Source organism: Hylobates moloch, unplaced genomic scaffold (assembly GCF_009828535.3).
Source record: "Hylobates moloch isolate HMO894 unplaced genomic scaffold, HMol_V3 SCAFFOLD_6, whole genome shotgun sequence".
Taxonomy (NCBI): Eukaryota; Metazoa; Chordata; class Mammalia; order Primates; family Hylobatidae; genus Hylobates; species Hylobates moloch.
In genome coordinates this window covers 155,659,052-155,685,652 of record NW_026652281.1, presented here as the reverse complement: position 1 = coordinate 155,685,652, position 26,601 = coordinate 155,659,052, and the positions used below count along the sequence as shown (strand labels likewise).

General features: G+C 53.4%; 1 protein-coding gene across 2 annotated transcripts in view; it reads left to right on the top strand.

Annotated features, from left to right (window-relative positions):
- ADAMTS2 (ADAM metallopeptidase with thrombospondin type 1 motif 2) overlaps positions 1 to 26,601 on the top strand; it is a 227,603-nt gene that overhangs the window by 168,194 nt on the left and 32,808 nt on the right. Inside the window, exons 6-11 of one of the 2 annotated variants that reach the window (XM_032158852.1) lie at positions 18,790 to 18,946; positions 22,776 to 22,881; positions 23,504 to 23,647; positions 24,072 to 24,204; positions 25,431 to 25,549; positions 26,496 to 26,562. In XM_032158852.1, the coding sequence (XP_032014743.1) occupies positions 18,790 to 18,946; positions 22,776 to 22,881; positions 23,504 to 23,647; positions 24,072 to 24,204; positions 25,431 to 25,549; positions 26,496 to 26,562 (726 nt within the window). Of the gene's footprint in view, positions 1 to 18,789; positions 18,947 to 22,775; positions 22,882 to 23,503; positions 23,648 to 24,071; positions 24,205 to 25,430; positions 25,550 to 26,495; positions 26,563 to 26,601 lie in introns of those variants that run through there. The other variant, XM_032158851.2, reaches the window with a different exon arrangement.

Here is a 26,601-nt window from a genome sequence, read left to right as displayed (position 1 = left end):
ATCCAAATGATGCCGTTTGAATTCAGCACTCTGGAGAAAGGTCTCTGTTGGCATGCCACAGGGCTCTGTCACGCTCAGTCCTTTATTTCTGATTTCAATGAAGACATCAAAGAGAATTCATGCTTTCCCTTGGCACCTCATCTCTGCAGTGGGCTGGGGAGGAGTAATGAGGTTTCCGTGTTCCATCCTATGTGCACTATCTCATGTTTCCTGTGGCTGGGGCAGTGGGTCCACCTGCAGCAGGTCCACCTGAAGGAAATGGGGAATCTTGGAGTGAGGACACAGGCTGCCATAGGTACGTGGTCTCCCCTGCATGAGAAGCCCACGCCCCTGGGTTAGCAGGCACCACCCTCCTGGCCAGGGCCTCCTCGGCCCCCGCCCCTCATGCACCTGCAGGGGCTCTGCTTCGCTGGGACCCCCACCCCTCATGCACCTGCAGAGGTTCTGCTTCACTGGGACCATGCTGGGGCCCCGCTTCCCCTTTTGGCAGAGTCGGGAATGGGGCAGTGGGGAGGGGACCGGTTGTCAGGTGCAGCCTGCTCTTCCCAGGGACAACATGGGGACATGTGCAGGCCCTGGGGGTGCTGAGATCCACAGCCAGCAAAGCAGGGCAGCCCATGCCCGTGGTGGGCACCAGGCAACTTCTGTGACACCAGGTACAAAGAGAACAGAGAGGACATAGGTGAACAGAGAGGACATAGGTGAACTGAGGCTGGCCTTGCTTCCGCCTCCTGCTGGGAAGGGGCTTGAGAACTGATGGTGGTGAGGGATTGGAAGACAGAACCGGAAGCTAGACGCACGCTTCCAGAGCTAACTACAGATGGAGCCAGCTTACCCCCGGCCCTGAGGGCTCAGTGGACCACCAGCTGAGGAGGCAGGGGAGAGGCAGTGCTGAGTTGAGGGGTGTGGGACCCAGGCCGCCCCAGTGCCTGTCCCCAGGCCCCTCAGCCTAGCTTGGAGGACAACACACAGCTGGTCCCTCTGTCAGACCCCAGGAATTCAGGGATGACTGGCCTCCTGGAATGTTCTGGAACATTCCAGCATTCTGGGCCTTTTTTTCTGCTCCTAACTCATGCCTGCCCAGAGTGGGGCTCAGCAAAGCTCACCCCATACTCTGCCCACCTTCTTCTGCCTGGCCCTACCCCGCCTGCCTCCTAGAAGCCTCCCAGATCAAGCCCGGGAGGCAGTGACGGGGGTAGGGGACCCCAGCGCCCATGGGGTCCGCTATGTCCTGGGGATCTCCTGAGTTGATCAGCTGAGTGTGGACTGCCAGAACAGCTGGGGCCTGCCTGCCGCTCTGCCCTCCTTTGGGGGGTTCTGGGCCGTGAGAGGGGAAGTGAGCCGAGGCTATGAATCCTCGTTGCTTTAGGTTGGACCCACTGCAAAAGTGCAGGAAATAGCAGAGCAGAGGAGGTGGCACTGCTAGGGGCTGGGCTGAAGGCTGGGGGTAGAGGGCACAGCGGCCAGGAAAATGGGTGCTGGTCATGGGCCCTGGCTGACTTAGCAAATGTGCTGTGGGCCACAGGGCTTGGGAGCAACCTCTGTGGGACAGGAGGAGCCATCTGCCATCCCCAGGTGGCCAGGGGAGAGGCCGTCCTGGGGAGAAGCAGTACACAGTGCACCTCAATGCCAAAGACCTGGCTGTTTTCTTTTTCCTATTTCAAATCCATCACAGACCAATACTTCTGTACCATACATTATAAATGAATTACTGGGAAAAGCAAATGTGACAAAAACCGAGGTATCCAGAAACTCTAGCTCTGGATTTTCATTATTAAATTCTGTGGACATCAACTCAACCCATCCAATTGCTATAAAAGTTTCTAGTTTCTGTACTTGTCTCACTGTGGACTGGAACAGTTTGTGTCCACCAGGCACAGACTTCACTTTGCATGGCACTGGGGGAGGCCCTGTTTTCAGGTCTTTGAGGTGTGTGACGGATACGGGAGGAGATGTATCCTGGTGCCCCCAAAGTATCCGGCCAGCCCAGAGCCTCTGGCTTCCCGGGCAGCTGCTGTTTAATCCCAGGGAGGTGCATGAAGGAGGAGGGGAGAGGAGCCCTGTGTCCAGGCAGTAGAGCAGCAGAGCAGCGACAGAGTGGTAAGCACCAGCAAGGAATACAGCAGGGTGGCAGGCAGTAGGGGACCATGGATGGAGCGGCCAGGATGGGGACTTCCCAGCCAAGATCTGGGGGCAAAAAGCCCAGCTCCCGCGTCCAAGGGAACAGGCTCTGCCTGCTCACAGAGAAGCACAGCCAGGGCTTCTCGATGGGGCTCTGGGGACAAAGTTTGGCACATAGTGAGGATGAATTCTGATGAACTGCTCTTCAAGGAACCACAGGCTTCCCATCAAGGAATGAGGCCCCCGTCTCTAGGAGAATTTTAGCATGGCAAAACCAAGGCTATGGCAGTCAGGAGGGGGCTGAGCTGTCCCCCCCACGGTGGGGACAGACTCTGGGGGCTGTGAGACCGTCACCCACACTTGGGCAGAAAGTGGCCCACATATTCGGTTCCTGTTATTCATCCCAAATTGTGACAGAAATAGACCAGCTCCCCGCCTGCCGCTCCCCCATTGCCTGTACCCCAGGCCTCACCAGGCTCCAGTGGGGATAAAATTGGTAGCACTTGTTTGAGTGACATGTTGTTTCTCTTCTAGCTTATGAGAAGCCTCTGAGTTATCTCAAGTTTTTCCTAAAACAACATTTTTCTCCATTTCTTAAAAAAAAGCATAAGAAAAGAAATGATCTTATTTTATACAATATACCACCAGCCAGGGAGCAGAGCATCGGCAACACTTGAGGTTGCATAGCAACTGGCTTTTCAATTGATTTTTTGAGAAGGTACCAAAGCTACTCAACTGTTCTCATTTTAAATATTTCCTAGGATGATGAAAATCAGAGCAAATGGAAATCAGAGACTTGGGGACCATCAGAGAAGGACATAAAGTGTCTTGTTATAAAAAACCAGGTTAAGACAAAGTGTGGAATGCTTTTTGGAATTTTTCAGCATTGGAGGTGAAAGGTCTAAGAAATTCTGCATGTGAGTCTCAGTGGAAAGCAAGAGAAGAGAGGTGCTGGGGGTGGGGGCTTGGTGTGCCCACCCACCCACCTGTAGGGTAGAGGATTTACAGTGGCCCAGCCATGGTGCAGGAAGGCCAGGGAGTGAAGGTCTGGGGAGGATATATCAAGGGCCCTGGGGATCTGGGACAGGGGGTGAGGTGGGGAAGCACACCCCATGCCTCACCCAGGCACAGCCCCCTGTCCTCCTGAGCATCTGGGTCCCAACCCCCAACCTGATAGGGGTGCAAGGCATGATGGCCCACCCACATCATCCTCCATCCACCTCCTGACACAGACCTACCTGGGTCCAGAGAACTAGGAGGCACTAAGGCTGGACACTGCCCTTGGGAGGTGCCGTAGTCTGTTTGGACTGCAATAACAGAAATACCTGGGTAATTTATAACCAATGGAATTGTGTTACTCACTGTTCTGGGGGCTGGGAAGTCCAAGAGCAGGACACCAGCAGAATCAATGTGTCGTAAGGACCCATTCCTCCTAGAAGGCACCTTCTAGCTGTGCCCTTGCATGATGGGAGGGCGAACAGGCTCCCTCAGGCTTCTTTGTAAGGGCACTAATCTCATTTATGGAGATTCCACCCTCATGACTTAATGACCTCTCCAAGGCTACACTTCCTAATACCGTAACATTGGTTCTCAGCTTTCAACCTTTCAAATGTGGGGAACACAACATTCAGATTCTAGCAGGAGGCCCCTCTCCTGGCTCCCCACAGGCCTGTACTGGCTCATGCCTGGGAAGGCTCAAGTTGAGAATCCTGTTCTGGCAGCTTGGCTCTCTCTGGGAATAGCTTCCCAGGCTTTGGGGAGGATGGCTGGAAACAAAATGCTGGAAGGATATGGGAGTTCTGGCAGAGAAATCAGGTGCATGCCTCCTGCCCCAGCTCTTATTGTGGTTCCCTGTCGTGATGAGATTTGATCTGTAAGCCCTGCCTGGAACAAGAGACCTCCAGCCTTGGGGGATCCCACATTGCACTCAGCTGGGGAGCACGGCAGAACGTGTGCTCACGGAGCAGGGATGGTGGGACCCTGTCCCTGCCATTCATTCTGGCTTTGTCCATACTCGCGGGACCTTTGGTGAGCAATTTAACATCATGGAGCCTTAGTTTCCCTCATAAGAGGAGGTCTGTGAAACCCTAGCACACAACAGGAATGACGACAATCATAAAGGTGTTCGTGCAAGTGACTGTTTGTAGAGCTTCTGGGACAGGCACCGTCTGAAGCCCTTTACCTGACTTTATGCCCTCATCCCCACGGCAACCCTATGGAGTAGGCGCTGCGATCATCCCCATTTGACAGTGAGGACCCTGGCTCCGGGGCCATGCGCTGGTAGAGCCACTCTGCTCTGGGAGGAGGGGCTGGACTCTGTGATATTGGTGGTCAGGAGCACCAGCCTTGGGCTCCTTGCCCTGGTCCCCTGAGGGTCAGTTGCTCCCAACCAAGAGTGACTTTGCCACCCTTCCGCCCACCGGGGGACATTTGGCAGTGTCTGGAGAGACTTTTGGTTGTCATGACTAGGGGGAGGGTTCCACTGGGTCCTGGCAAGGAGTGCCCAGGGGTGCGCTCAACATCCTGCCATGAACAGGGTGCCCGCCCCACCCAACAGGAAGTATCTGGCCCCAAATGTCTGGGGTGCTGAGGTTGAGAAATGTGGTCTGCTCACCGGAACCCAACCTCCCTGCTGTCCTATCCTGCACCTGTTTGGGAGGCTGGTCTGAGGCATGAGGGCCCCTCTGGGATGGGGATGGTTGAGAAGCTTGGCTGAAGCCACATCCCCTTGGGGCATGAGCCAGCCCCAGCAGGTAGGCCAGTCCCCAGGGACTGGTGTTCTACTCCATCAGTATCAACAGCACGGCAGAGACAAGGACAAGGGACATCTGTGGGCGCTGACTGCACCCTGCCTGAACCGTCATGGGCGGAAGCCCCCCAGCTCCAAGCTCGGAGCTGCAGTTGTGCCCATTTTGCAGGTGGGGACAAGTAAGGTAACTTGCCCACGAACAGCGCGGATGAGATACTTAGTCCGGGCCTAGAGCTGCCCAGGTGACCTCACCTGCCACCTGCAGTGGCCTCGGTGAGCCTTGGTCGGGTAGTGGCCTGCGGGGCTGGCTGAGCGCGCCTTGCCCAGCAGGCAGAGCCTCCTGGCGGGGCGGGCGCGGTTCCAACAGAGACGGCCTCCAGGCTGCTGATCCCCATCCCGCTTTCCTCCCACGTCTCCTTGACTGAAGGAGGGAAGAGCATAAATAATTCAGCTCATTCCAGAGCAAACAATGGAAATGTCGGAGAGCAACGATTGGAACAGAACTTTTTGCTCAGGTCGTAATTGATTTATTTAGGGTGAGACCCAGAGGCTGTCTTGGGGCCGCTGGGGCTCCGGGAGCCCGGGTGCGGCCGCGGAGTCTGGGCGCAGGGTGCGTCCCCGGCCCGGGCCGCCGTTCTCGCGGCAGCAGCGCCACCTGGTGGCCGCTCGGGCCCGGCCGTTCCTTCGCCTTGCGCCCCGCGCCGGGGGCGGCCACCCCGACCTCTCTGTAGCTGTGGGACTTCGGCGAGTCCCTTCAGTTGTCTGAGACGCAGTTTGTCATCCGGAAGGTAGGAAAATACAGTTGAGGTGAGATGTTGTGTGCCCAGCCTGAGCCTAGCGGGGCGCTCCTCGCTCGCTGCCAGCCTGGCTCCTGAGGGTGCTTTGCGTTCATTCCTTCACTCCGGTGTTCCCTCCTGATCACTGAGCGCCCAGCAGCCAGGCTCCTCTGGCCGCATTCGCTGCCTCATCCTGGCATGGAGAGCAGAAGCCGGGATTGCTCCGTGGCGGGAGGAGCCGGGCTGCTGAGGGCAGGCGTGGGCCAGGGCTGGGCACAGACTCGGACCCGGCCCTCAAGGAGCTTGGGCTTTAGTGACTCAGAGGCCAGCGACAGCAACAGGCACATCCCCAGTAGATGCCCCATCCGGCAGGGGACCGACCGCACCCAGGAGAACGGACCAGGCAGGCAGCTCAGAGCCGGGGTCTGGGGCCTGGGGCTTGGAGCTGGACGCAGCCTACTTGCCCACCCAAGGCCCACAGGCCCACTTAAGCTCCTGGCTGTTCCCTGAGGCCCGTGGGGTTACCCAGACCCCTGCAGGCTGGGCCTGAGGTTCAGGGGCCTTCAGTGTTTCCTCACCCTTGCCCTGGCCAAGACTCCTGACAGCCCTGGGGAGCCTTCAGCAAAGTGACCTTCTGACCCAAGGTGAGGGCCATCAAGCTCTTGCCTCGTGAAGGCCCTCGGATCTGCCCTCTCCACCTCATGGTGGGATCACTGGGCCTTTCAGGCATGTGCTCAGACCCTTTCCAGCCCAGGCCAGGGGAGCCAAACAGGCTGAACCCGGAGGAAACGCCATCCTTCTTGGGACCAGGCTTCTGGTGCAGCTCTGGGAGGGCCCCAGGGGCCTGGACAAGTGTCTGCCTCCTGCATCTGGGCAGCTCTGTGAACCGGCATAGCAAGGAGGGTCTCTATGTGGACATAGGTGGGCACTCATGATGGCCAAGGAGGACCCTGCACTCTGGAAGAGCCAGCCTGGGCCAGGGCCCCAGAGCACTCGGGCAGTGGAGCCCAGTTGGGAGCCCATGCCTGCAGCGGCCGATGTCACCTCCAAACAGGGGTGGCAGAGCCCTCCATGAGGGGTGACGACTGTCCTGGGGCCCCTGTGGAGGGTCCGATCAGCCTCCTAGGAAGCTCATCTGTTCCCGTGCTCTGAGCTACGGTGAGCCCACTCAGGACCCCTCCTGCATCCTGGACTGGGTGGGCCCCTGAACTCCATCCACATCCCGACTGCAGGCTTCTCCTGCCTGGCTCTTCTGGGGCCCCTAGGCTGGAGCTGGGAGTTCTGGGAGCTGCTGCCACTATGAAGAGTCTGCCCTCAGAGACCCTGCCTCACTCAGGAGGTGGACCCTGCAGCTACCATGCAGCCCTAGGGTCTCGAAATGTCCATCCACGGTCATACAGCACCATCTACCACCCCCTGCTCTGGAGGGTGGGTGCCCGCAGCTGCCCCTGGGAGAGGACTGGCTGCCCTGTAAAGCCCTGGTTGGTCCTGCAGCCACCCCCTTGCAGATCCTGGGGTGCTACTCCCCAGGAACACCATGGCCCAAGGGGCTCACTCCTGGTCCCCACCTCAGCACAGCTAGGAACAGGTGGAGTCACACAGACAGACTTTCCTAGAGGAGCCGCGCAGAGCCGAGCAGGCAGCTGGAAGTCAGATGCATTCAGGACTGGGAGGGATGCAGATGACCAGGGTGAGCTGGTGAAAGAATCCTCGGTTGAAACAAGCAGTGCAGCCTCCCTCACTTCTGGAGGAGATCCATATATGAGAAATGTGTCTCCTCCTCCTCTCTCAGGGGAAGCGCAGTTCCCATGCTTGACACGTAGCAAGGGTGCAGGATGGTGGGGGCTGGGGTGCCCCAGGCAGCAGGGACCCATCTGGCCTCCTGCATGCAGGCCAGGTGGCAGAGGAGCAAAGGAGGTCGCATCCCAGCAGGTGGTTCCACTGGAGCCCAAGTGACCCACAGGGGAGTTCGCTGCATGTCAGGACAGTATCCTTGGCTGGAGGTCTCAGCGGAGAGACCTAAGCTTGGCTCTTCCCTTGGGTTCTGACGGCCTCCAGTAGCGAGGGCCTTGCCCTGTCCACGGCCAGCCCAGACTTCCCTCCTGGGCCGCAGACCTGTCCAGCTGCCCCGAGGTCTCTGTCTGGACATCAGTTTCTTTCTGTGAGGAGTCCTTAGAGGCATGCAGAACCCAAGGGTGCCTGTAGCTCTCATGGAGTGGGAGGAGTAGGTGGGTGAAAGGGGGCTCTGAGGTGCATGAGCAGGAGTTTGTGGATGGTTGTTTCGGGTGCTGCCACCAGGCAAACCCACTTCAGCCAGTTTTCAGTCCTTTCGAACCTGTGCTCCATGGGCCTAACGTGGATCCCAGCTACGGCTTGGGGCTGACCACCCACAAGGGCTGCACCCCCAGAAGTGGGAGAGCTCCCAAAGCAAAACTGCCCAGCTCTTCCCAGTGGGCAAGCTGGCCAGGAAAGACACTGCCGTGACCATGTTCCATGCACTGCGGACCCCACACTCTTCCTCTGGAGCTTGCCGTCCTCTTCCCGGGCCTCCTCTTCTGCCTCGCTACCAACCCCCAAAGCCAGAGACTGTGCCATCTCTGCCTCATTGTTCCCACCCTGCAACCCTGATGCCTCTCAGCTCCTGCCACCAGGTCCTGACCCTCCTGACATAGCACCAGCCACACCTGCATGCATCTCAGTGCCACACTGTCCCCTTCTATCCCCACTCCTTCCTCACTGACCCAAAGGGCTTTTTTAAGAATGCACACAGATCTTGCCCTGGCCTCTGGGCGTAAGGTTAATGTCTGGGCATCATGGGTACCCCATAGCCCTTCAATGCTCCAGACCCAGCTAGGACAAGATCTCTGCCCCTGGGTTCCTCTGTGCCCGTCAGAGATAGGCCGGGACTTGGAGATGTTGGGATGTTGGCAGAGAGAGAGGAAGTACAAGCAGCTCCGTGGCTTGTCAGTTAAGCTCCCAGTGGCAGGCTGAGTCCTGGGGTGCCCGGACACTGAGGTAACCCTCTCCTCTACTTCTTGGGGTACCCCCTGCTGGGACCCAGGCTCCCAGGGTCTAGCACACTCTCATGTCTTCTGAAGTCTTGCCTCCCAGAGCTCCCCTGGCCCCAGTGCAGCTTCCCCTCCCTGTGCCCATGCACCCCAGCCCTCCCCTCTGCCCCCTCCTCAGGGAGTCTCCTCAGAACCCCAAAGCCAGAAGGGGATCATAGACCCCTTTAGCTCTGGACCCTGCAGCACAACTTCCTTGGGGTTGGAGAATGAAAGTGGCAAGGCTGCCTTCTTGGAATGGGCCAAGAAAAAAAGCAAAGCAAGAACAAAAACACAAATCAATATTTCAATAAATTGTCTTGCCGCGGCAGCAAGACCACTTTGGCTGCTAAGAGGGGCTGGGAACCCAGGCTGAACCACAGAAGCCAGCATCTGGGAGGAGAGAGGTGACCGGCCAGAGTGGATCCAGTCTGCAGGACGTGGAGAAGGGGCTGCCCACTGCAGGGCTCTTATTCCAGCGTTCTGGAATACAGTGGTGACGGGGAGGATGCGTTGTTTTGTCTGCATAACTGATTTTAATTTGAGCCAGTGTTTACTATTAGGTAGGTGTCTGTAAAATCCAAATTTCACGATTGACCTGAGAAATCTCATCCGGCAGCTCTGGGCCCCTGTTCCCGCCAGCACTGGGTGGATGTTGCTCCCTTCAGCTGTGCCTGGGCACCTGGGTTTGCCACAGTCCTTGCCACTCCTTATCACCCCCCTCCCCACTCTATTCTAATAGGGAAATATTCCTCTCTACCGTTTCTCCTTTGAAACTGGGAAAACAAAAGATGGACTTACTTTTCGTGCAACCAGCCTGCCTCGTTGACTTGTCACCTGCCTTGCTCCTGGAGGCGCCTGGGTTTCTACCATCCTCCCAGTGCTCCCCACAAGCCCACAGGGAGGATGGCGGACCTCCCTGCACACCCCCAGCCTGCCTGCTCCCAGCCTGCCTCGGCCTGGCTCCTGCCCGCAGCTCTGTCCTACATGCTAGCCTCATTCCTGCCTCTGGTCCTGATATTGGGGCGTGTCTTTCTGGTTGGACTCTTGACTCCTCCTCAAAGACTTGGCCAGGGCCCTTCTCCCACTGAAAAACATATAAACTGCCCCCAGAACATATCAGCTGCCCCCAGACCAGACGCCATCTTTCATGGGCCAGAGGTGTCCTGACTGGGGTCCCTGTGGTCCCCCAAAGGAGGAAGCACGTGGCTCAGATTCTCTTCGCTGCAAGTGACAAGAACACAACTCAGAATTGGCTTTCACAAGGAGAGAAACTTCTTGAGGCATAAATGACACACGTCAGCAGCAGGCAGCCTTCGCGATGGCCCCCAGTGACTCAGTCTCTTTTATTTTATTATTATTATACTTTAAGTTTTAGGGTACATGTGCAATGTGCAGGTTTGTTACATATGTATACATGTGCCATGTTGGTGTACTGCACCCATTAACTCGTCATTTAGCATTAGGTATATCTCCTAATGCTGTCCCTCCCGCCTTCCCCCACCCCACAATAGTCCCCTGTGTGTGATGTTCCCCTTCCTGTGTCCATGTGTTCTCATGGTTCAATTCCCACCTATGAGTGAGAACGTGCGGTGTTTGGTTTTTTGTCCTTGTGATAGTTTGCTGAGAATGATGATTTCCAGTTTCATCCATGTCCCTACAAAAGACATGAACTCATCACTTTTTATGGCTGCATAGTATTCCATGGTGTATATGTGCCACATTTTCTTAATCCAGTCTATCGTTGTTGGACATTTGGGTTGGTTCCAAGTCTTTGCTATTGTGAATAGTGCCACAATAAACATATGTGTGCATGTGTCTTTATGGCAGCATGATTTATAGTCCTTTGGGTATATACCCAGTAATGGGATGGCTGGGTCAAATGGTATTTCTAGTTCTAGATCCCTGAGGAATCACCACACTGACTTCCACAATAGTTGAACTAGTTTACAGTCCCACCAACAGTGTAAAGTGTTCCTATTTCTCCACATCCTCTCCAGCACCTGTTGTTTCCTGACTTTTTAATGATGGCCATTCTAACTGGTGTGAGATGGTATCTCATTGTGGTTTTGATTTGCATTTCTCTGATGGCCAGTGATGATGGGCATTTTTTCATGTGTTTTTTGGCTGCATAAATGTCTTCTTTTGAGAAGTGTCTGTTCATATCCTTCGCCCACTTTTTGATAGGGTTGTTTGTTTTTTTTTCTTGTAAATTTGTTTGAGTTCATTGTAGATTCTGGATATTAGCCCTTTGTCAGATGAGTAGGTTGCAAAAATTTTCTCCCATTCTGTAGGTTGCCTGTTCACTCTGATGGTAGTTTCTTTTGCTGTGCAGAAGCTCTTTAGTTTAATTAGATCCCATTTGTTAATTTTGGCTTTTGTCGCCATTGCTTTTGGTGTTTTAGACATGAAGTCCTTGCCCATGCCTATGTCCTGAATGGTATTGCCTAGGTTTTCTTCTAGGGTTTTTATGGTTTTAGGTCTAACATGTAAGTCTTTAATCCATCTTGAATTAATTTTTGTATAAGGTGTAAGGAAGGGATCCAGTTTCCGCTTTCTACATACGGCTAGCCAGTTTTCCCAGCACCATTTATTAAATAGGGAATCCTTTCCCCATTGCTTGTTTTTGTCAGGTTTGTCAAAGATCAGGTAGTTGTAGATATGTGGCATTATTTCTGAGGGCTCTGTTCTGTTCCATTGATCTATACCTCTGTTTTGGTACCAGTACCATGCTGTTTTGGTTACTGTAGCCTTGTAGTATAGTTTGAAGTCAGGTAGTGTGATGCCTCTGGCTTTGTTCTTTTGGCTTAGGATTGATTTGGCAATGAGGGCTCTTTTTTGGTTCCATATGAATTTTAAAGTAGTTTTTTCCAATTCTGTGAAGAAAGTCATTGGTAGCTTGATGGGGATGGCATTAAATCTATAAATTACCTTGGGCAGTATGGCCATTTTCACGATATTGATTCTTCCAACCCATGAGCATGGAATGTTCTTCCATTTGTTTGTATCCTCTTTTATTTCATTGAGCTGTGGTTTGTAGTTCTCCTTGAAGAGGTCCTTCACATCCCTTGTAAGTTGGATTCCTAGATATTTTATTCTCTTTGAAGCAATTATGAATGGGAGTTCACTCATGATTTGGCTCTCTGTTTGTCTGTTATTGGTGTAAAAGAATGCTTGTGATTTTGTACATTGATTTTGTATCCTGAGACTTTGCTGAAGTTGCTTATCAGCTTAAGGAGATTTGGGGCTGAGACGATGGGGTTTTCTAGATATACAATCATGTCATCTGCAAACAGGGACAATTTGACTTCCTCTTTTCCTAATTGAATACCCTTTATTTCCTTCTCCTGCCTGATTGCCCTGGCCAGAACTTCCAGCACTATGTTGAATAGGAGTGGTGAGAGAGGGCATCCCTGTCTTGTGCCAGTTTTCAAAGGGAATGCTTCCAGTTTTCGCCCATTCAGTATGATATTGGCTGTGGGTTTGTCATAAATAGCTCTTATTATTTTGAGATATGTCCCATCAATACCTAATTTATTGAGAGTTTTTAGCATGAAGGGTTGTTGAATTTTGTCAAAGGCCTTTTCTGCATCTATTAAGATAATCACGTGGTTTTTGTCTTTGGTTCTGTTTATATGCTAGATTACATTTATTGATTTGTGTATGTTGAACCAGCCTTGCATCCCAGGGATGAAGCCCACTTGATCATGGGGGATAAGCTTTTTGATGTGCTGCTGGATTCGGTTTGCCAGTATTTTATTGAGGATTTTTGCATCAATGTTCATCAAGGATATTGGTCTAAAATGCTCTTTTTTTGTTGTGTCTCTGCCAGGCTTTGGTATCAGGATGATGCTGGCCTCGTAAAATGAGTTAGGGAGGATTCCCTCTTTTTCTATTGATTGGAATAGTTTCAGAAGGAATGGTACCAGTTCCTCCTTGTACCTCTGGTAGAATTTGGCTGTGAATCCATCTGGTCCTGGACTCTTTTTGGTTGGTAAGCTATTGATTATTGCCACAATTTCAGAGCCTGTTATTGGTCTATTCAGAGATTCAACTTCTTCCTGGTTTAGTCTTGGGAGAGTGTATGTGTCGAGGAATTTATCCATTTCTTCTAGATTTTCTAGTTTATTTATGTAGAGGTGTTTGTAGTATTCTCTGATGGTAGTTTGTATTTCTGTGGGATCGGTGGTGATATCCCCTTTATCATTTTTTATTGTGTCTATTTGATTCTTCTCTCTTTTCTTCTTTATTAGTCTTGCTAGTGGTCTATCAATTTTGTTGATCTTTTCAAAAAACCAGCTCCTGGATTCATTAATTTTTGAAGGGTTTTTTGTGTCTCTATTTCCTTCAGTTCTGTTCTGATTTTAGTTATTTCTTGACTTCTGCTAGCTTTTGAATGTGTTTGCTCTTGCTTTTCTAGTTCTTTTAATTGTGATGTTAGGGTGTCAATTTTGGATCTTTCCTGCTTTCTTTTGTGGGCATTTAGTGCTATAAATTTCCCTCTACACACTGAATGTGTTCCAGAGATTCTGGTATGTTGTGTCTTTGTTCTCGTTGGTTTCAAAGAACATCTTTATTTCTGCCTTCATTTCGTTATGTACCCAGTAGTCATTCAGGAGCAGGTTGTTCAGTTTCCATGTAGTTGAGCGGTTTTGAGTGAGTTTCTTAATCCTGAGTTCTAGTTTGATTGCACTGTGGTCTGAGAGACAGTTTGTTATAATTTCTGTTCTTTTACATTTGCCGAGGAGAGCTTTACTTCCAACTATGTGGTCAATTTTAGAATAGGTGTGGTGTGGTGCTACAAAAAAATGTATATTCTGTTGATTTGGGGTGGAGAGTTCTGTAGATGTCTATTAGATCCGCTTGGTGCAGAGCTGAGTTCAATTCCTGGGTATCCTTGTTAACTTTCTGTCTCGTTGTTCTGTCTAATGTTGACAGTGGGGTGTTAAAGTCTCCCATTATTATTGTGTGGGAGTCTAAGTCTCTTTGTAGGTCACTCAGGACTTGCTTTATGAATCTGGGTGCTCCTGTGTTGTGTGCATATATATTTAGGATAGTTAGCTCTTCTTGTTGAATTGATCCCTTTACCGTTATGTAATGGCCTTCTTTGTCTCTTTTGATCTTTGTTGGTTTAAAGTCTGTTTTATCAGAGACTAGGATTGCAACCCCTGCCTTTTTCTGTTTTCCATTTGCTTGGTAGATCTTCCTCCATCCCTTTATTTTTTTTATTTTTTATTTTTTTGAGACGGAGATCCCCCACCAAGGATTAAAGGAGGATGAGACCACTGTTGAGCTAAGACTGGGGCTGCAGTCTCATCTGAAGGCTGTAGTGGAGGCAGGTCAGCTCCCAGGCTCATTCAGGTGGTCACGGCAGGCCCCAGCTGAGCTGTTGCACACCACACTGTATGGGCCCCTCCTGGGGCCGTCACCCATGTTAGCTTTACCCCACACCGTCGCCCCTGCTCGAGGGACCCAAGAGTCTTGCTCTGTCGTCCAGGCTGGAGTGCAGTGGCACAATCTCGGCTCACTGCAAGCTCCACCTCCCGGGTTCACGCCACTTGAGCAGGCAGTCTGCCCGTTCTCAGATCTCCAGCTGCATGCTGGGAGAACCACTACTCTCTCAAAGCTGTCAGTCAGGGACGTTTAAGTCTGCAGAGGTTACTGCTGTCTTTTTGTTTGTCTGTGCCCTGCCCCCAGAGGTGGAGCCTACAGAGGCAGGCAGGCCTCCTTGAGCTGTGGTGGGCTCCACCCAGTTCGAGCTTCCCGGCTGCTTTGTTTTCCTAAGCAAGCCTGGGCAATGGCAGGCGCCCCTCCCCCAGCCTCGCTGCCACCTTGCAGTTTGCTCTCGGACTGCTGTGCTAGCAATGAGCGAGACTCCGTGGGCATAGGACCCTCCAAGCCAGGTGTGGGATATAATCTCCTGGTGTGCCGTTTTTTAAGCCCATTGGAAGAGCGCAGTATTAGGGTGGGAGTGACCTGATTTTCCAGGTGCCATCTGTCACCCCTTTCTTTGACTAGGATAGGGAACTCCCTGACCCCTTGTGCTTCCCGAGTGAGGCAATGCCTCGCCCTGCTTCGGCTTGGGCACTGTGCGCTGCACCCACTGTCTGGCACTCCCTAGTGAGATGAACCGGGTACCTCAGATGGAAATGCAGAAATCACCCGTCTTCTGCGTCGCTCACGCTGGGAGCTGTAGACTGGAGCTGTTTCTATTCGGCCATCTTGGCTCCACCCCGCCCAGTCTCTTAATGTCCATGCCCTGGGGTAGGCGGGACTGAGATTCTATCAAAAGCAGACTGTGGCTTCTGTAGGGGAGGTGCATTCTCTTGTTGTCTCTTGGGTCCCTCGAGCAGGGGCGACGGTGTGGGGTAAAGCTGACATGGGTGATGGCCCCAGGAGGGGCCCATACAGTGTGGTGTGCAACAGCTCAGCTGGGGCCCGCCGTGACCACCTGAATGAGCCTGGGAGCTGACCTGCCTCCACTACAGCCTTCAGATGAGACTGCAGCCCCAGTCTTAGCTCAACAGTGGTCTCATCCTCCTTTAATCCTTGGTGGGGGATCTCCTGTAGTGCAGGGGGGCTCCAGCTGCTGCAGGCCCCCCACCTCACACCTTGCCCACTCCTTGGCCCACTTTGGTTGTATGTTCACCCTGATCCTTCATGGTGGCCAGGAAGGCATGGTGCTGGGATTGGCCAGGCCTGCCTGCCCCTGAAGCCTGGGGTCTGACTCAGATTAAAGGAGGGGATGTGTCATGAAAGGGAAACAAGGGCAGGCAGAAGTCACCGCAGCCCACCAGGGCGTCGGAAGCTACTGTCCCACTACATGGGGCTTAGGACCCTGAGGGCAGGTGAGTTCATCATGGACAGGACTCCCTTGACACTGATGCTGGGAGACATGCCCTGGAGGAAGCCAGGCCCCTTTGCCTGGAGCCCGGCAAGGCTGCTGAGCTGTGCTGGGTGTGCTGGATGGAGACACTCACACTGCAGCAGGGGCCCTGCCACCTGCTAGGGTGCCTAGCAAAAGCGCTCATTAGTGACCTTTGTGCTGACCTTCTGATTTGGATTTGGGCTGGCAATTTTTAAAAATTTTATGTTAAAAAGTCATTCTTGTTTGGTTTTTGATTTTGCTCTTACTGTTATTTTTAATTGACATGTAATAATTGTACATATTTCTGGGGTGGGGTGTGATATTTTTACACATGTATGCAATGTGTAATGATTACATCAGGGTAATTAGCATATCTGTCACCTCAAACAGTTATCATTTCTTTGTGTTGGGAACATTCAAAGTCCACTCTTCTAGCTATTTGAAAATGCACAATACATTCTTACAGATTCCAGGCACTCTCCGGCGCTATAGGGCACTAGCACTTATTCCCCCATCTCGCTGCACTTTTGTACATGTTAACCAGCCTTTGGCCGTCCCCAGCCCGCTGCCCCCCAGCCTCTAGGAACTGCTGTCTATTTCTATGACATCAACTGTTCTAGCTTCCGCATATGAGTGAGAGCGTGCAGTATTTGTCTTTCTGAGCCTGGCTTGTTTCATTTAACATAAGGTCCCCCAGGCTCATCCATATCTGGGCTGCCAATCTTAAGTTCAGCAAGTACAATCAACCACAAGGCCCAAGCTCTAGCATCGAATCACATCCACCTGAGGGATGTGATTCTTCCTTCTCGTGCCATCCCAGGCTCACCCCCTAGCTGGTGACAGTGAGAAAGGACATTCTTTTACCTGATTCCTCCTTCGGAACTGTGACCTCTCAAGGCTACCCAGAGGCGGATACTACCTGGCAGGGACTCGGGATGAGCTGCAGAGGTTCAGGCTTGGATGTGATGCAGATACCCACTCCTTCCCTCCTGTATCAATTAGAGTAGGTGAGGTTATGCTACAGAAACAAACACACTTTGCATCCCAGTGGCTTAAAACGACGAAGATTTCCTGCTCATGCTGTATGTTCAATGTGGGTTGGCAGAGGATTCGGGTCTCACTGTCACTCAGGTCCTGGGTGACAGAGCAGCCACTGTCTTTATGTTGCCAGATCTCGTGTCAGAAAGGAGAGATCTCTGAAGGGTCTCAATGGGCAATGAGATGCTCCAACCAAAAGGAGACATGCCCCACTTTTGCTCACAGCTCATTGGCCAGAGCTAGTCACATGCTCTTCCTGGTCATGATGGGAACAGGAAGTGCATCTCCCCTTGCCCTCCTCCAGCTTCCTCTGGGGTGTCCACATCTGTGCCAATGTCCCACAAGTCCTGGTCACAGGACATCACACTCTGATTTATGATTTATTTCATCAGGACTCTTGGAAACCTTGTTAGAATGAGTTATCTCATCTCCCAGGAACAGGAAATAAAGTCTTTACAATTAACTCTGTGCTTGGGACTTGGGAATTGGTCTGCCATCTTGTCAGTCATTGACTAGGACTCCTGGGAATGACTTGTCTTACCTAGCCTTGAATTGTGCTCCCTTCTTCTGGAACTAACTGGCTTGCTAACAATACTCTTTGTTGTTTGTTTTGTTTTGTTTTGAGACAGAGTCTCACTGTGTTGCCTAGGCTGGAGTGCAGTGGCACGATCTCAGCTCACTGCAACATCCACCTCCCAGGTTCAAGCGATTCTCCTGCCTCAGCCTCCCAGGTTGCTGGGATTACGCCACCAAGCCAGACTAATTTTTGCATTTTTAGTAGAGACAGGGTTTCACCATGTTGGCCAGGCTGGTCTCAAACTCCTGACCTCAGGCGATCCACCCACCTCAGCCTCCCAAAGTGCTGGGATTACAGGTGTGAGCCACCATGCCTGGCCAACTTTTTGTTATTTATAGACACAAAGAGAAATACGTGGGTCTACTTTGTGGATACATTTATGCAAGAGAAAAAACACCTGCATACATAGCTTCCAAGGAATGCACATCTCTATTTTATGGCCAGATACATCCTTAAAGGGGAAAGGAACACGCCCAGGACTGAGAGGGGCTCTTGGTTCTCTTGGAGGGAACTACTTCGGTGTTTGGAGTCTATGGTGAGAACAGAAACCAAAATGTCTGCTGTGAGGATTGTGGAGGAAAAAAGGAAGGGTGCCACTCACAGAAGCCTCGCCTTTGAAATGATATTGTGCATGTCTTATTTAAGGAGGAAGTTTAGGGCAGTGAGTTGAATATAGATTTTGGTTTCAGGCTTCTTGGGATCCGATCTCAATTCTTCTACTTCCTAGTTTCATGACCTGGGCAAGCTGCTTAACTTCTCTGAGTCTCAGTTTCCTGTCCAGGACAGCCTTCTTAGTCCTGAAGTCCAAATGAGAGTGCCTGCTGATGTCATGGTGCAGAGAGAGCGTGCAGGACGCACGGTCCCGAGGCCACCCTGGCTGTCAGGTGTGCGTCATGATACAAAATGGAATGGGATGGTTCCCGGGGCTTCCCATGCATAGTTCCTATGGGAATCTTCTGTGTATGCCCCTGTTCTTGATATGGCTGTTTTTCTATTAGGTTGGTGCAAAAGTCCCTGCCATTACTTTTAATGGCAAAACTGCGATTACTTTTGCACCAACCGAATATGTCAGTTGCAGCTTCTTTTCCTCCACCGTGTTGGTTTCTGCAAGTACCTTCACACGGGGGAACGTATCAGGTGATCTCCTGCTTTCTCTGGCCTTGCACAGCACACTGGGATTTCCGCCTCCCCTGCCACGGACCCTCTCAGAACTGTAGCTCTTTGGGGTGACGTCCACGTGGCATTTGCCTTCTGTGGACACCTTGCATGGAACAGGTGCCTCATAGAACAAACACAGGGACTTCTGGAAATGGGGTAGACGGTGGGACCAAGCGAGGCCTTAAGTGACCTAGAGCTTGGCTTCTGCATCTCACCTGAAAACTGCGGTGACTTTGTGTGGAAACTCACGCAGGTGAGTGTGACTGTGGAAACTTTTCTTCCCCGTCAAAGAGTAGAGCCCAGTGGGAGCAGGTCCTGAGAGTGACCGGGCAGGGCCTTTGTACCACCTGGAACAGATTCCCAGTGGATGGGGTCTGTCAACACTACAGCCTGCTTGGCTCCCCACTGGGCCATCAGGCACCAACCTCTCTCTTCCATTTCTGTCCATCCCCCTGCAGTCCATGAGCCTCATCGAGATCGGGAACCCCTCTCAGAGCCTGGAGAATGTCTGCCGCTGGGCCTACCTCCAGCAGAAGCCAGACACGGGCCACGATGAATACCACGATCATGCCATCTTCCTCACACGGCAGGACTTTGGGCCTTCTGGCATGCAAGGTGAGCCTCACCCATGCAGGGCCACAGAGGTGTGAAGCTGGAAATGAGCCCCTGGTCGTGCAAGGGGCCCTGGGAGCCGTGGCCCAGCCCAGGGAGGAGTGTCAGGGCAGGGAAGGCTGTGGCCACCTTAGCTGGGTGAGGGTATGGGGCAGTGCACGGATGGACAAATACATCATTAGAGCAGAGTCCAGTGTCCTGAATTGAACCTATGTGTATAGGGACACTTATGTGTCACAAAAGTGACATTTCAGAGAGAGGAGGAAAACAGTCTAACAAATGGTGTGGGGCCAATTTGGAAAGAAAGGAGGCCTGTCACCTCCACTCACTCTATAGACAGAGAGCATCTCACATGGATTTTAGGTCTAAATAAGAAACGCAAAATAATGAAAGAAGATAACGTAGGCGGATGGCTCCATGTTCTTGGCGTAAGAGACGTTTTCTTTAAAAAGAGACAAAAAAAGGCCAGGCGCGGTGGCTCACGCCGGTAATCCCAGCACTTTGGGAGGCCGAGGCAGGCGGATCACGAGGTCAGGAGATCGAGACAATCCTGGCTAACACGGTGAAACCCCATCTCTAATAAAAATACAAAAAAAATAGCAGGCCATGGTGGCGGGCGCCTGTAGTCCCAGCTACTCGGGAGGCTGAGGCAGGAGAATGGCATGAACCCGGGAGGCGGAGCTTGCAGTGAGCCGAGATCGCGCCACTGTGTTCCAGCCTGGGTGACAGAGCGAGACTCCGTCTCAAAAAAAAAAAGAGACAAAAAAAGAACCACGAACTCAATGGAAAAAACTGATAAATAGTAGCACATTTCAAAAGTTTGTGCATTAAAGGCACTGCTAATCCACTGGGGGAAATATTTATAAAAAAGGACTTGTATCTGAAGTATATGAAGAACGCCTACAAATAATAGTAAGGATAATAAAGACAATCCAGTTGGAAAATGGGCAGGAGACTCTTATCAGGCTCTTAACAAAATATGAATGAGCAATAAACATATGAAAAGGCACTCAACCTCACTAGACATTGGAAAAATGCAACTGAAACAATGAGGCTGGGCATGGTGGTGGACGACTGTAGTCCCAGCCGCTTGGGAGCCTGAGGTGGGAGGATTGTTTGAGCCCAGGAGGTGAGCTATGATCACACCACTGCACTCCAGCCTGGGCGACAGAGCAAGGCCTGTCTTACAAAAAAAAAAGGAAAATTAAAAAAAAAAGAAAAACACAATGAAATATCAAGACATATCTAATAGCATAGTTAAGTTAAAAAGACTGAAACTACCACGTCTGGGTGAGGAGTGGATAGCTCCCCTCAAACGCAGTGCAGCAGGGTGTTGCCCTGACCGTGTGATGAGAGCGCTCTTGGCTCTTTTGTCTTGCTGAGGGCACTAATGGGGAGCAGAGCTATCCCCTAGGAGAGGAAACCGACACAGCTTTTATATTAAGTGACCCGATCCCTCATTTAAAAATGTGAAATTGGCCAGGTGTGGTGGCTCACTCCTGTAATCCCAGCACTTTGGGAGGCCAAGGCGGGCGGATCACTTGAGGTCAGGAGTTTGTGACCAGCCTGGCCAATATGGTGAAACCCCATCTCTACTAAAAATACAAAAGTCAGCCGGTGTAGTGGCGGGCGCCTGTAATCCCAGCTACTCAGGAGGCTGAGGCAGGAGAATCGCTAGAACCCGGGAGGCAGAGCTTGCAGTGAGCCGAGATTGTGCCACTGCACTCCAGCCTGGGCAACAAAGTGAGATTCTGTCTCAAAAAAAAAAAAAAAAAAAAAATTATGAAAGGACAGCCAAGGGTTACCAGATATTTTTAAAAAACCAAAACACAAGAAATCCTTACAGCATGAAAAAGCTGGACCAAGATGTAAAACAAAACAAAAAGTTTGAAGACTGGCTCTAGAGAAAATAGAGATAATTTAGAGACAAGAAAAGCATGTTTTTAAAAGTAGGATTCCCAGAATGTTTGAGAAAATGCATCCATAAACCCATAAGAGGTTTCTATGAAGAATTAGAGAACAACAAACCATTTGTATAAAATTATGGATAGGATGGGGAAAGTAAAAAATTCGAAAGAAGGCCGGGCGCGGTGGCTCACACCTGTCATCCCAGCACTGTAATCCCAGCACTTTGGGAGGCTGAGGCGGGCAGATCACAAGGTCAGGAGATCGAGACCATCCTGGCTAACACGGTGAAATCCCGTCTCTAGTAAAAATACAAAAATTAGCCGGGCGTGGTGGCGGGCGCCTGTAGTCCCAGCTACTTGGGAGGCTGAGGCAGGAGAATTGCTTGAACCTGGGAGGTGGAGCTTGCAGTGAGCCGAGATCACACCACTGCACTCCAGCCTGGGCGACAGAGCGAGACTCTATCTCAAGAAAAAAAAAAAAAATCGAAAGCTGAAATAAAAAGTCAAGGGCATCTCCCAATGGGAGCAAAAGACAAAAAGATTAACCTGAGAGGAAAGTTAGGAGGCAGATCCTCCATCGAGGAGGCACACTCTATCTAATAAGATTCCGGAGAGAGAAAACAGCCACAAAGTAAAATAAGAGGGAAGAAAACAAAGAAAAACATAAAGATGCACTTTCAAATCTCGCAGGCTCCTGTAATGCTAAGTAGGATGGGTGAGAAGCCTCCCACGGAGGCAGATGCGTCTGCAAGCCTGGCATACAAAGGACAAAGAGGAGATGGCACCTTTCCACTCCAGCACACAGACTCTACACTCGTCTCAAAATCCGCAGAGCAAACAATGCAGATTTTCCTGTTTGTTACAATGGGAAAAGACAAGGGTTAGATCACGATGCTTCTATTTTTAGTCACGTACACCGCCGGCTCACCCGGGGTCCCAGTGGCCCTCCTTCCCTTCTCTGTGGAACACATGGCCTCAGGGTCTCTCAGTAGGGCATGGCAGGAGTGAGGGCAGGTTGGGGTTCTGAAAGTCAGGGCTCCATGCTTGGCAGGCCTCTAGGAAGACTCCCAGGGATACAAGCAGAGACCTCGTGTGGCACCCATAGCCCTGTATGCACTTCTCTATCTTGTCCAAGCCGCCTCCCTCTGCTGAGACAGGAGCTGGGGAAATGAATAGGTCTCATGATGTATCTTCCTCAGTTTGACGTGGGGTCTCTGCGTCATGAACTTCTGCCACCCTCCCCCTGGCCCTGAGCTGTCGTAGGCCACTGACCTCATCTTCTATGGCGACTCTGACCTCTCAGTCCGCACCAGCCAGCCTGCTGCTGGGATATTCTGCAGGGTAGTGTGGCATATCGGCTGAACAGCTTTGCAGCCTTCTGCGGCATTATGGAAACAGGTCTAGCTGGGGTCTCAAGGACCCCAGAGAAACAAGGGGAGACCCAAGAAACACCCCCCAGAGGAGGTGGGCTTGGAGGGTGTGATGCCAGGCAGACGAGCGGCAGGATGCCTCTAGCAGAGAGAGAGGTATGGAGGCAGGTGCTGCTCAGGGGCCACTCAGTGAGGCAGGCAGAGGCAGAGGCAGGCGGCGTGAAAGAGAACGGCAGGCAGGAAAGTCAGGTGTCAGACAAGCCATAGCAGGTGACATCTGACTAAGCAGAGGGCCCCAGCTGCAGTGTGGCTGTTACAGGCAGAATGGCCACGGGGCTTGTGTGGTGATGGGCTGGGGGCCTGCTGTCAGCCAGATGTCGCAGGCTATGAGCTGTCTGCTGTGGTGTCTTCGGAGCTGGACCAGCCGGGGGTCGTTGCCTGTGGAAGAAAGGGCACTGGGGCCTTGAGGAGAAGCAGCACCTGGGAGTGAGGCCAGGCCTCACCTTCCCGTCCAGCCTATGGCAGCGTCTGGAGCCGCCTCTTGTCTCCTCCCAGGCTATGCTCCTGTCACCGGCATGTGCCATCCGGTCCGCAGCTGCACCCTGAACCACGAGGACGGCTTCTCCTCAGCATTCGTGGTGGCCCATGAGACTGGCCACGTGTAAGTGGCCTGGGGAAGGGCGGGGCACAGAGGGGCCACCCTAGGATCCCCAGCCCTGGCTGCCCACTTCTCCTCTGTGCCTTATGAGGGACACGCCCTGTGTCAAAGCCACTTGGGGCGTGGTCTCCTGTCTTCCCAGCACTGGGCAGTGCTGGCCCGAGGCCCACTTTCTGCTGAAGGAACCAATCGAAGGAGGAAGGGCTCACCTGCAGACTGAGCAGGCGTTCTGGGCCAGCTAGAGCTGGGGACCTTGCCCCATTATCCCATCCAAGCCCCCAGGCAGGGTGGGCTCTACCCCATGTTATAGAGGAGGCTCGGAGGTTTGGAGGGTGGCTTGCCCTGGGTTAGAAAGCTGGAGGCAGGGAAGCTACGGTTCCGTCCAGGCGTGCATGCCCCTCCTGGGGACAGGATACCTGGGGGACTACCGGCTGGACACTGTCTCCCCAGAGTGCCTCGGCTTTCAAATTGCAGCAGGTGGATGGTCGGTGCCACCCGGCTCAGAGTGGGCCAAGGTCAGGAGGCCCGTTGGGGAAAGATGGGGCACCCTCCTATCATCGGGGTGGGGTGGGACCGGCAGGCCCATGCGCCAGTGGGATTCAGCCAGCTGCCTCGCCCCTTGCAGGCTGGGCATGGAGCACGACGGGCAGGGCAACCGCTGCGGCGACGAGGTGCGGCTGGGCAGCATCATGGCACCCCTGGTGCAGGCCGCCTTCCACCGCTTCCACTGGTCCCGCTGCAGCCAGCAGGAGCTGAGCCGCTACCTGCAGTGAGTACCGCCCATGTCCCCCGCGGGCGACCCCTCAGTCCCTGGGGTCAGCTCTGGGAGGGTGCAAGTCCCCATGTACCAGAGCCAGAGCCCTCCGACCTCAGGTCCTCTGAGCTTGTGTGCAGGGGAGGAGAGAGGGCACACCTGTGAGAGGAGCCTGGTGTCTGCAGGAGAACCCATTGTCAGGGTCTGTCGTTGGATGGCAAGTGGGCAAGGCAGCTACCCTGGGGTCTGCTCAGGCCAGGTCCTGGTATCTTACACCAAGGACAAGAGATGCAGCAGGGAAACGGAGGCAGCACAGCCAGGGGCTGGGATGTACAGGTAGGGCTGCCATGGCAGCTCCAGCAGGGGCCTCAGCTGCCTCCAGGGCTGTGGATGGTCAGCCATGCTGAAGGCTGCTTGCGGCGCCGTATGTCCCCCACAGCTCCTATGACTGCCTGCGGGATGACCCCTTTGCCCATGACTGGCCGGCGCTGCCCCAGCTCCCGGGGCTGCACTACTCCATGAACGAGCAGTGCCGCTTTGACTTCGGCCTGGGCTACATGATGTGCACGGCGGTGAGTGTGCAGCCCTGCAGCGGGGGCCCCTCCCAGGCCTGTGGGGAGGTGTGCTGGTGTAGGGGCAGCTCCTGGGACAGTGTGAGGACCGGCCCAGCGTGGGGAGGGCAGAGCAGCCCTCCAGAGTGGCAGCCTCTCCCTCTGCACCCACCACTCCCCACCCCCAGGCACCCTGAGCCCACCTGGCAGGTCCAGACAGGGTCCTAGGCAGGAAGCACACGGGGGACAGGGCTGTGACCAGGTGTCAGCCAGGGGCAGTGAGAGCCTGGCAAGGCCTTTGTGTCAGCCTGCAGAGGTCAGGAGGGCTCCCAAGGAAGAAGGGAGGCCTGCAGGCTAAGCGGAAGGAGAGGGCATTCAGGAAGGGAGGGCCACAGACGCAGAGGCCTGGAGGAGAGCGCGGCAGGCATGGGAGCACTCACTGCTCTCCGGGGCCGAGTGCCAGGGCTGAGCCGTCAGAGGAACTGGCCATCAGCATGGAGGCCACACGCGGGAGCTTCAGTGTCTATGAGCGTCTTAATGCTCGCCTCTGCTGCACGAAGGAAAGAGGCAAACTAGTCCCATTTTACAGATGAGGAAACGGAGGCCCAGAGAGGCCAGGTAACCTGCCTGAGTCCACAAAGCAAGCAAGTGGTGGAGTCAGGTACCAGTGCAGGAGGGCTAACTCCTTCCAGGACTCCCTGAGGAGCACAGTGGACTCGATTCCCTCTGGAAAGGCTTGAGTAGGGGAGCCTCAGGGCCACGTCTGAGTTTCAGCTGATCCCTCAGGGACGTCCTGCAGGAAGTGCTGTCAGGACAGGAAGCAGAAAGGCCAGGGAGGAGGACTGCGAAGTCCAGGGGAGGCCAAGGCTGCAGAGAGGGCAGGCCTGTGGGGGTGGGGGTACGGCTTCGCCAGGGCTTAGGAGGGGAATCCACAGCAAAGGCTCAGCAGGTGCCCACCTAGCCTCAGGCTGGCACTTAGGGCCCAGCTGCCTGCCAGGCTCCCTGAGGTGTGCAGCCTCCGAAGACTGGAGGCGGAGAGGCCCAGCCACGTCCAGGGATGCTGCAGCCCCCACACTGTACGGGCATGGTCCTCACCGCCCCAGAATCACGACACCCACCAGCCACACGGGCCCATCATGGGCCAGTCCCACTGGGGCATCTCAGGTTCCAGGACCCAGGGCCGGGTGGCATCCCTGGGAGGTCCCTGAGGCGGGAGAGACCTGGCAAGCTGTGGTGCTGTCTTCCAGTTCCGGACCTTCGACCCCTGCAAGCAGCTGTGGTGCAGCCACCCTGACAACCCCTACTTTTGCAAGACCAAGAAGGGGCCCCCCTTGGACGGGACTATGTGTGCACCTGGCAAGGTGAGGCAGGATCAAGGGCTCTTCGAGGGGAGCAGGGCAGAGGACAGGAATCTTAGGTGCCCAGGTCACCAGGGACAGGCCCTGAAGTGGGGGTGGGGGGCCCTCTCAGGGGACCTCTGCTGCCCTCTCCTTTCCCCCTTCTAATTACCCCTCACACGCTATACGCCAGAGCTTCCTCCACCCTGTGCTTCTGATGCTGGAGCACACCTGGCATCTGAGAGCTCCTCACGGTGCTTCATGCCCCCCACTCAGGAATTCCCCTCTAAGGAGCAATTTCTGGGGTCCTGGCAGCCTTCAGTCACCCCTGGGCACTGTGGGTCACCTCACCTTGAGGTCAGCATTGGAGTCCTCGGGCCCAGCATGAGGCTTAGCCTTTCCATCCCCAGGACCTCAGTGTTTGTCCCTTGTTGGGCATGCTGTCCTTCGAGGTCACTTGGTGGCTGCCTCAGGCCCACTTCCCACCCTCTGGTGACTCTTGAAAGAAGCACTTCTTCCCTGTTGTCCTCCCAGAACTCCAGACCTGATTCTCATTGGTTCAGATGAAATCACACACCCACTCCTCAGCCAGTTACTTGCTAGGGGACTGGCATATGCAGATGAGCTAAGCCTGGATCCCAGCCCAGGAAGGCTCAGCCCCACTGAGACCACCCTGGCCCTGCAGTGGGGGCAGGGAGTGGGGAGTGGACACCGGTGCACATCCCAGCCAGGCCTAGAACGCCCCCAAAATGTCTGGACCTGTGGCTCCTTGATGGAAGTCTTTGGCTTGGGACTGGGCCAGCTGTCTCATTTTAGTCCCTGGCGGAGCTTCTGAAAGAAACAAATTCCCAGGCCCATCCTTGAAGACTTTAGTTTGGGGTAGGATCCAATAATTGTTTTTGGTGTTCTTTTTTAAACTACGGTAAAATTCACATAAAATTCACTATCTGAACCACTTTAAAGTACACAATTCAGGCCAGGCGTGGTGGCTCATGCCTGTTATCCCAGCACTTTGGGAGGCCGAGGCGGGTGGATTGCCTGAGGTCAGAAGTTCAAGACCAGTCTGGTTAACATGGCAAAA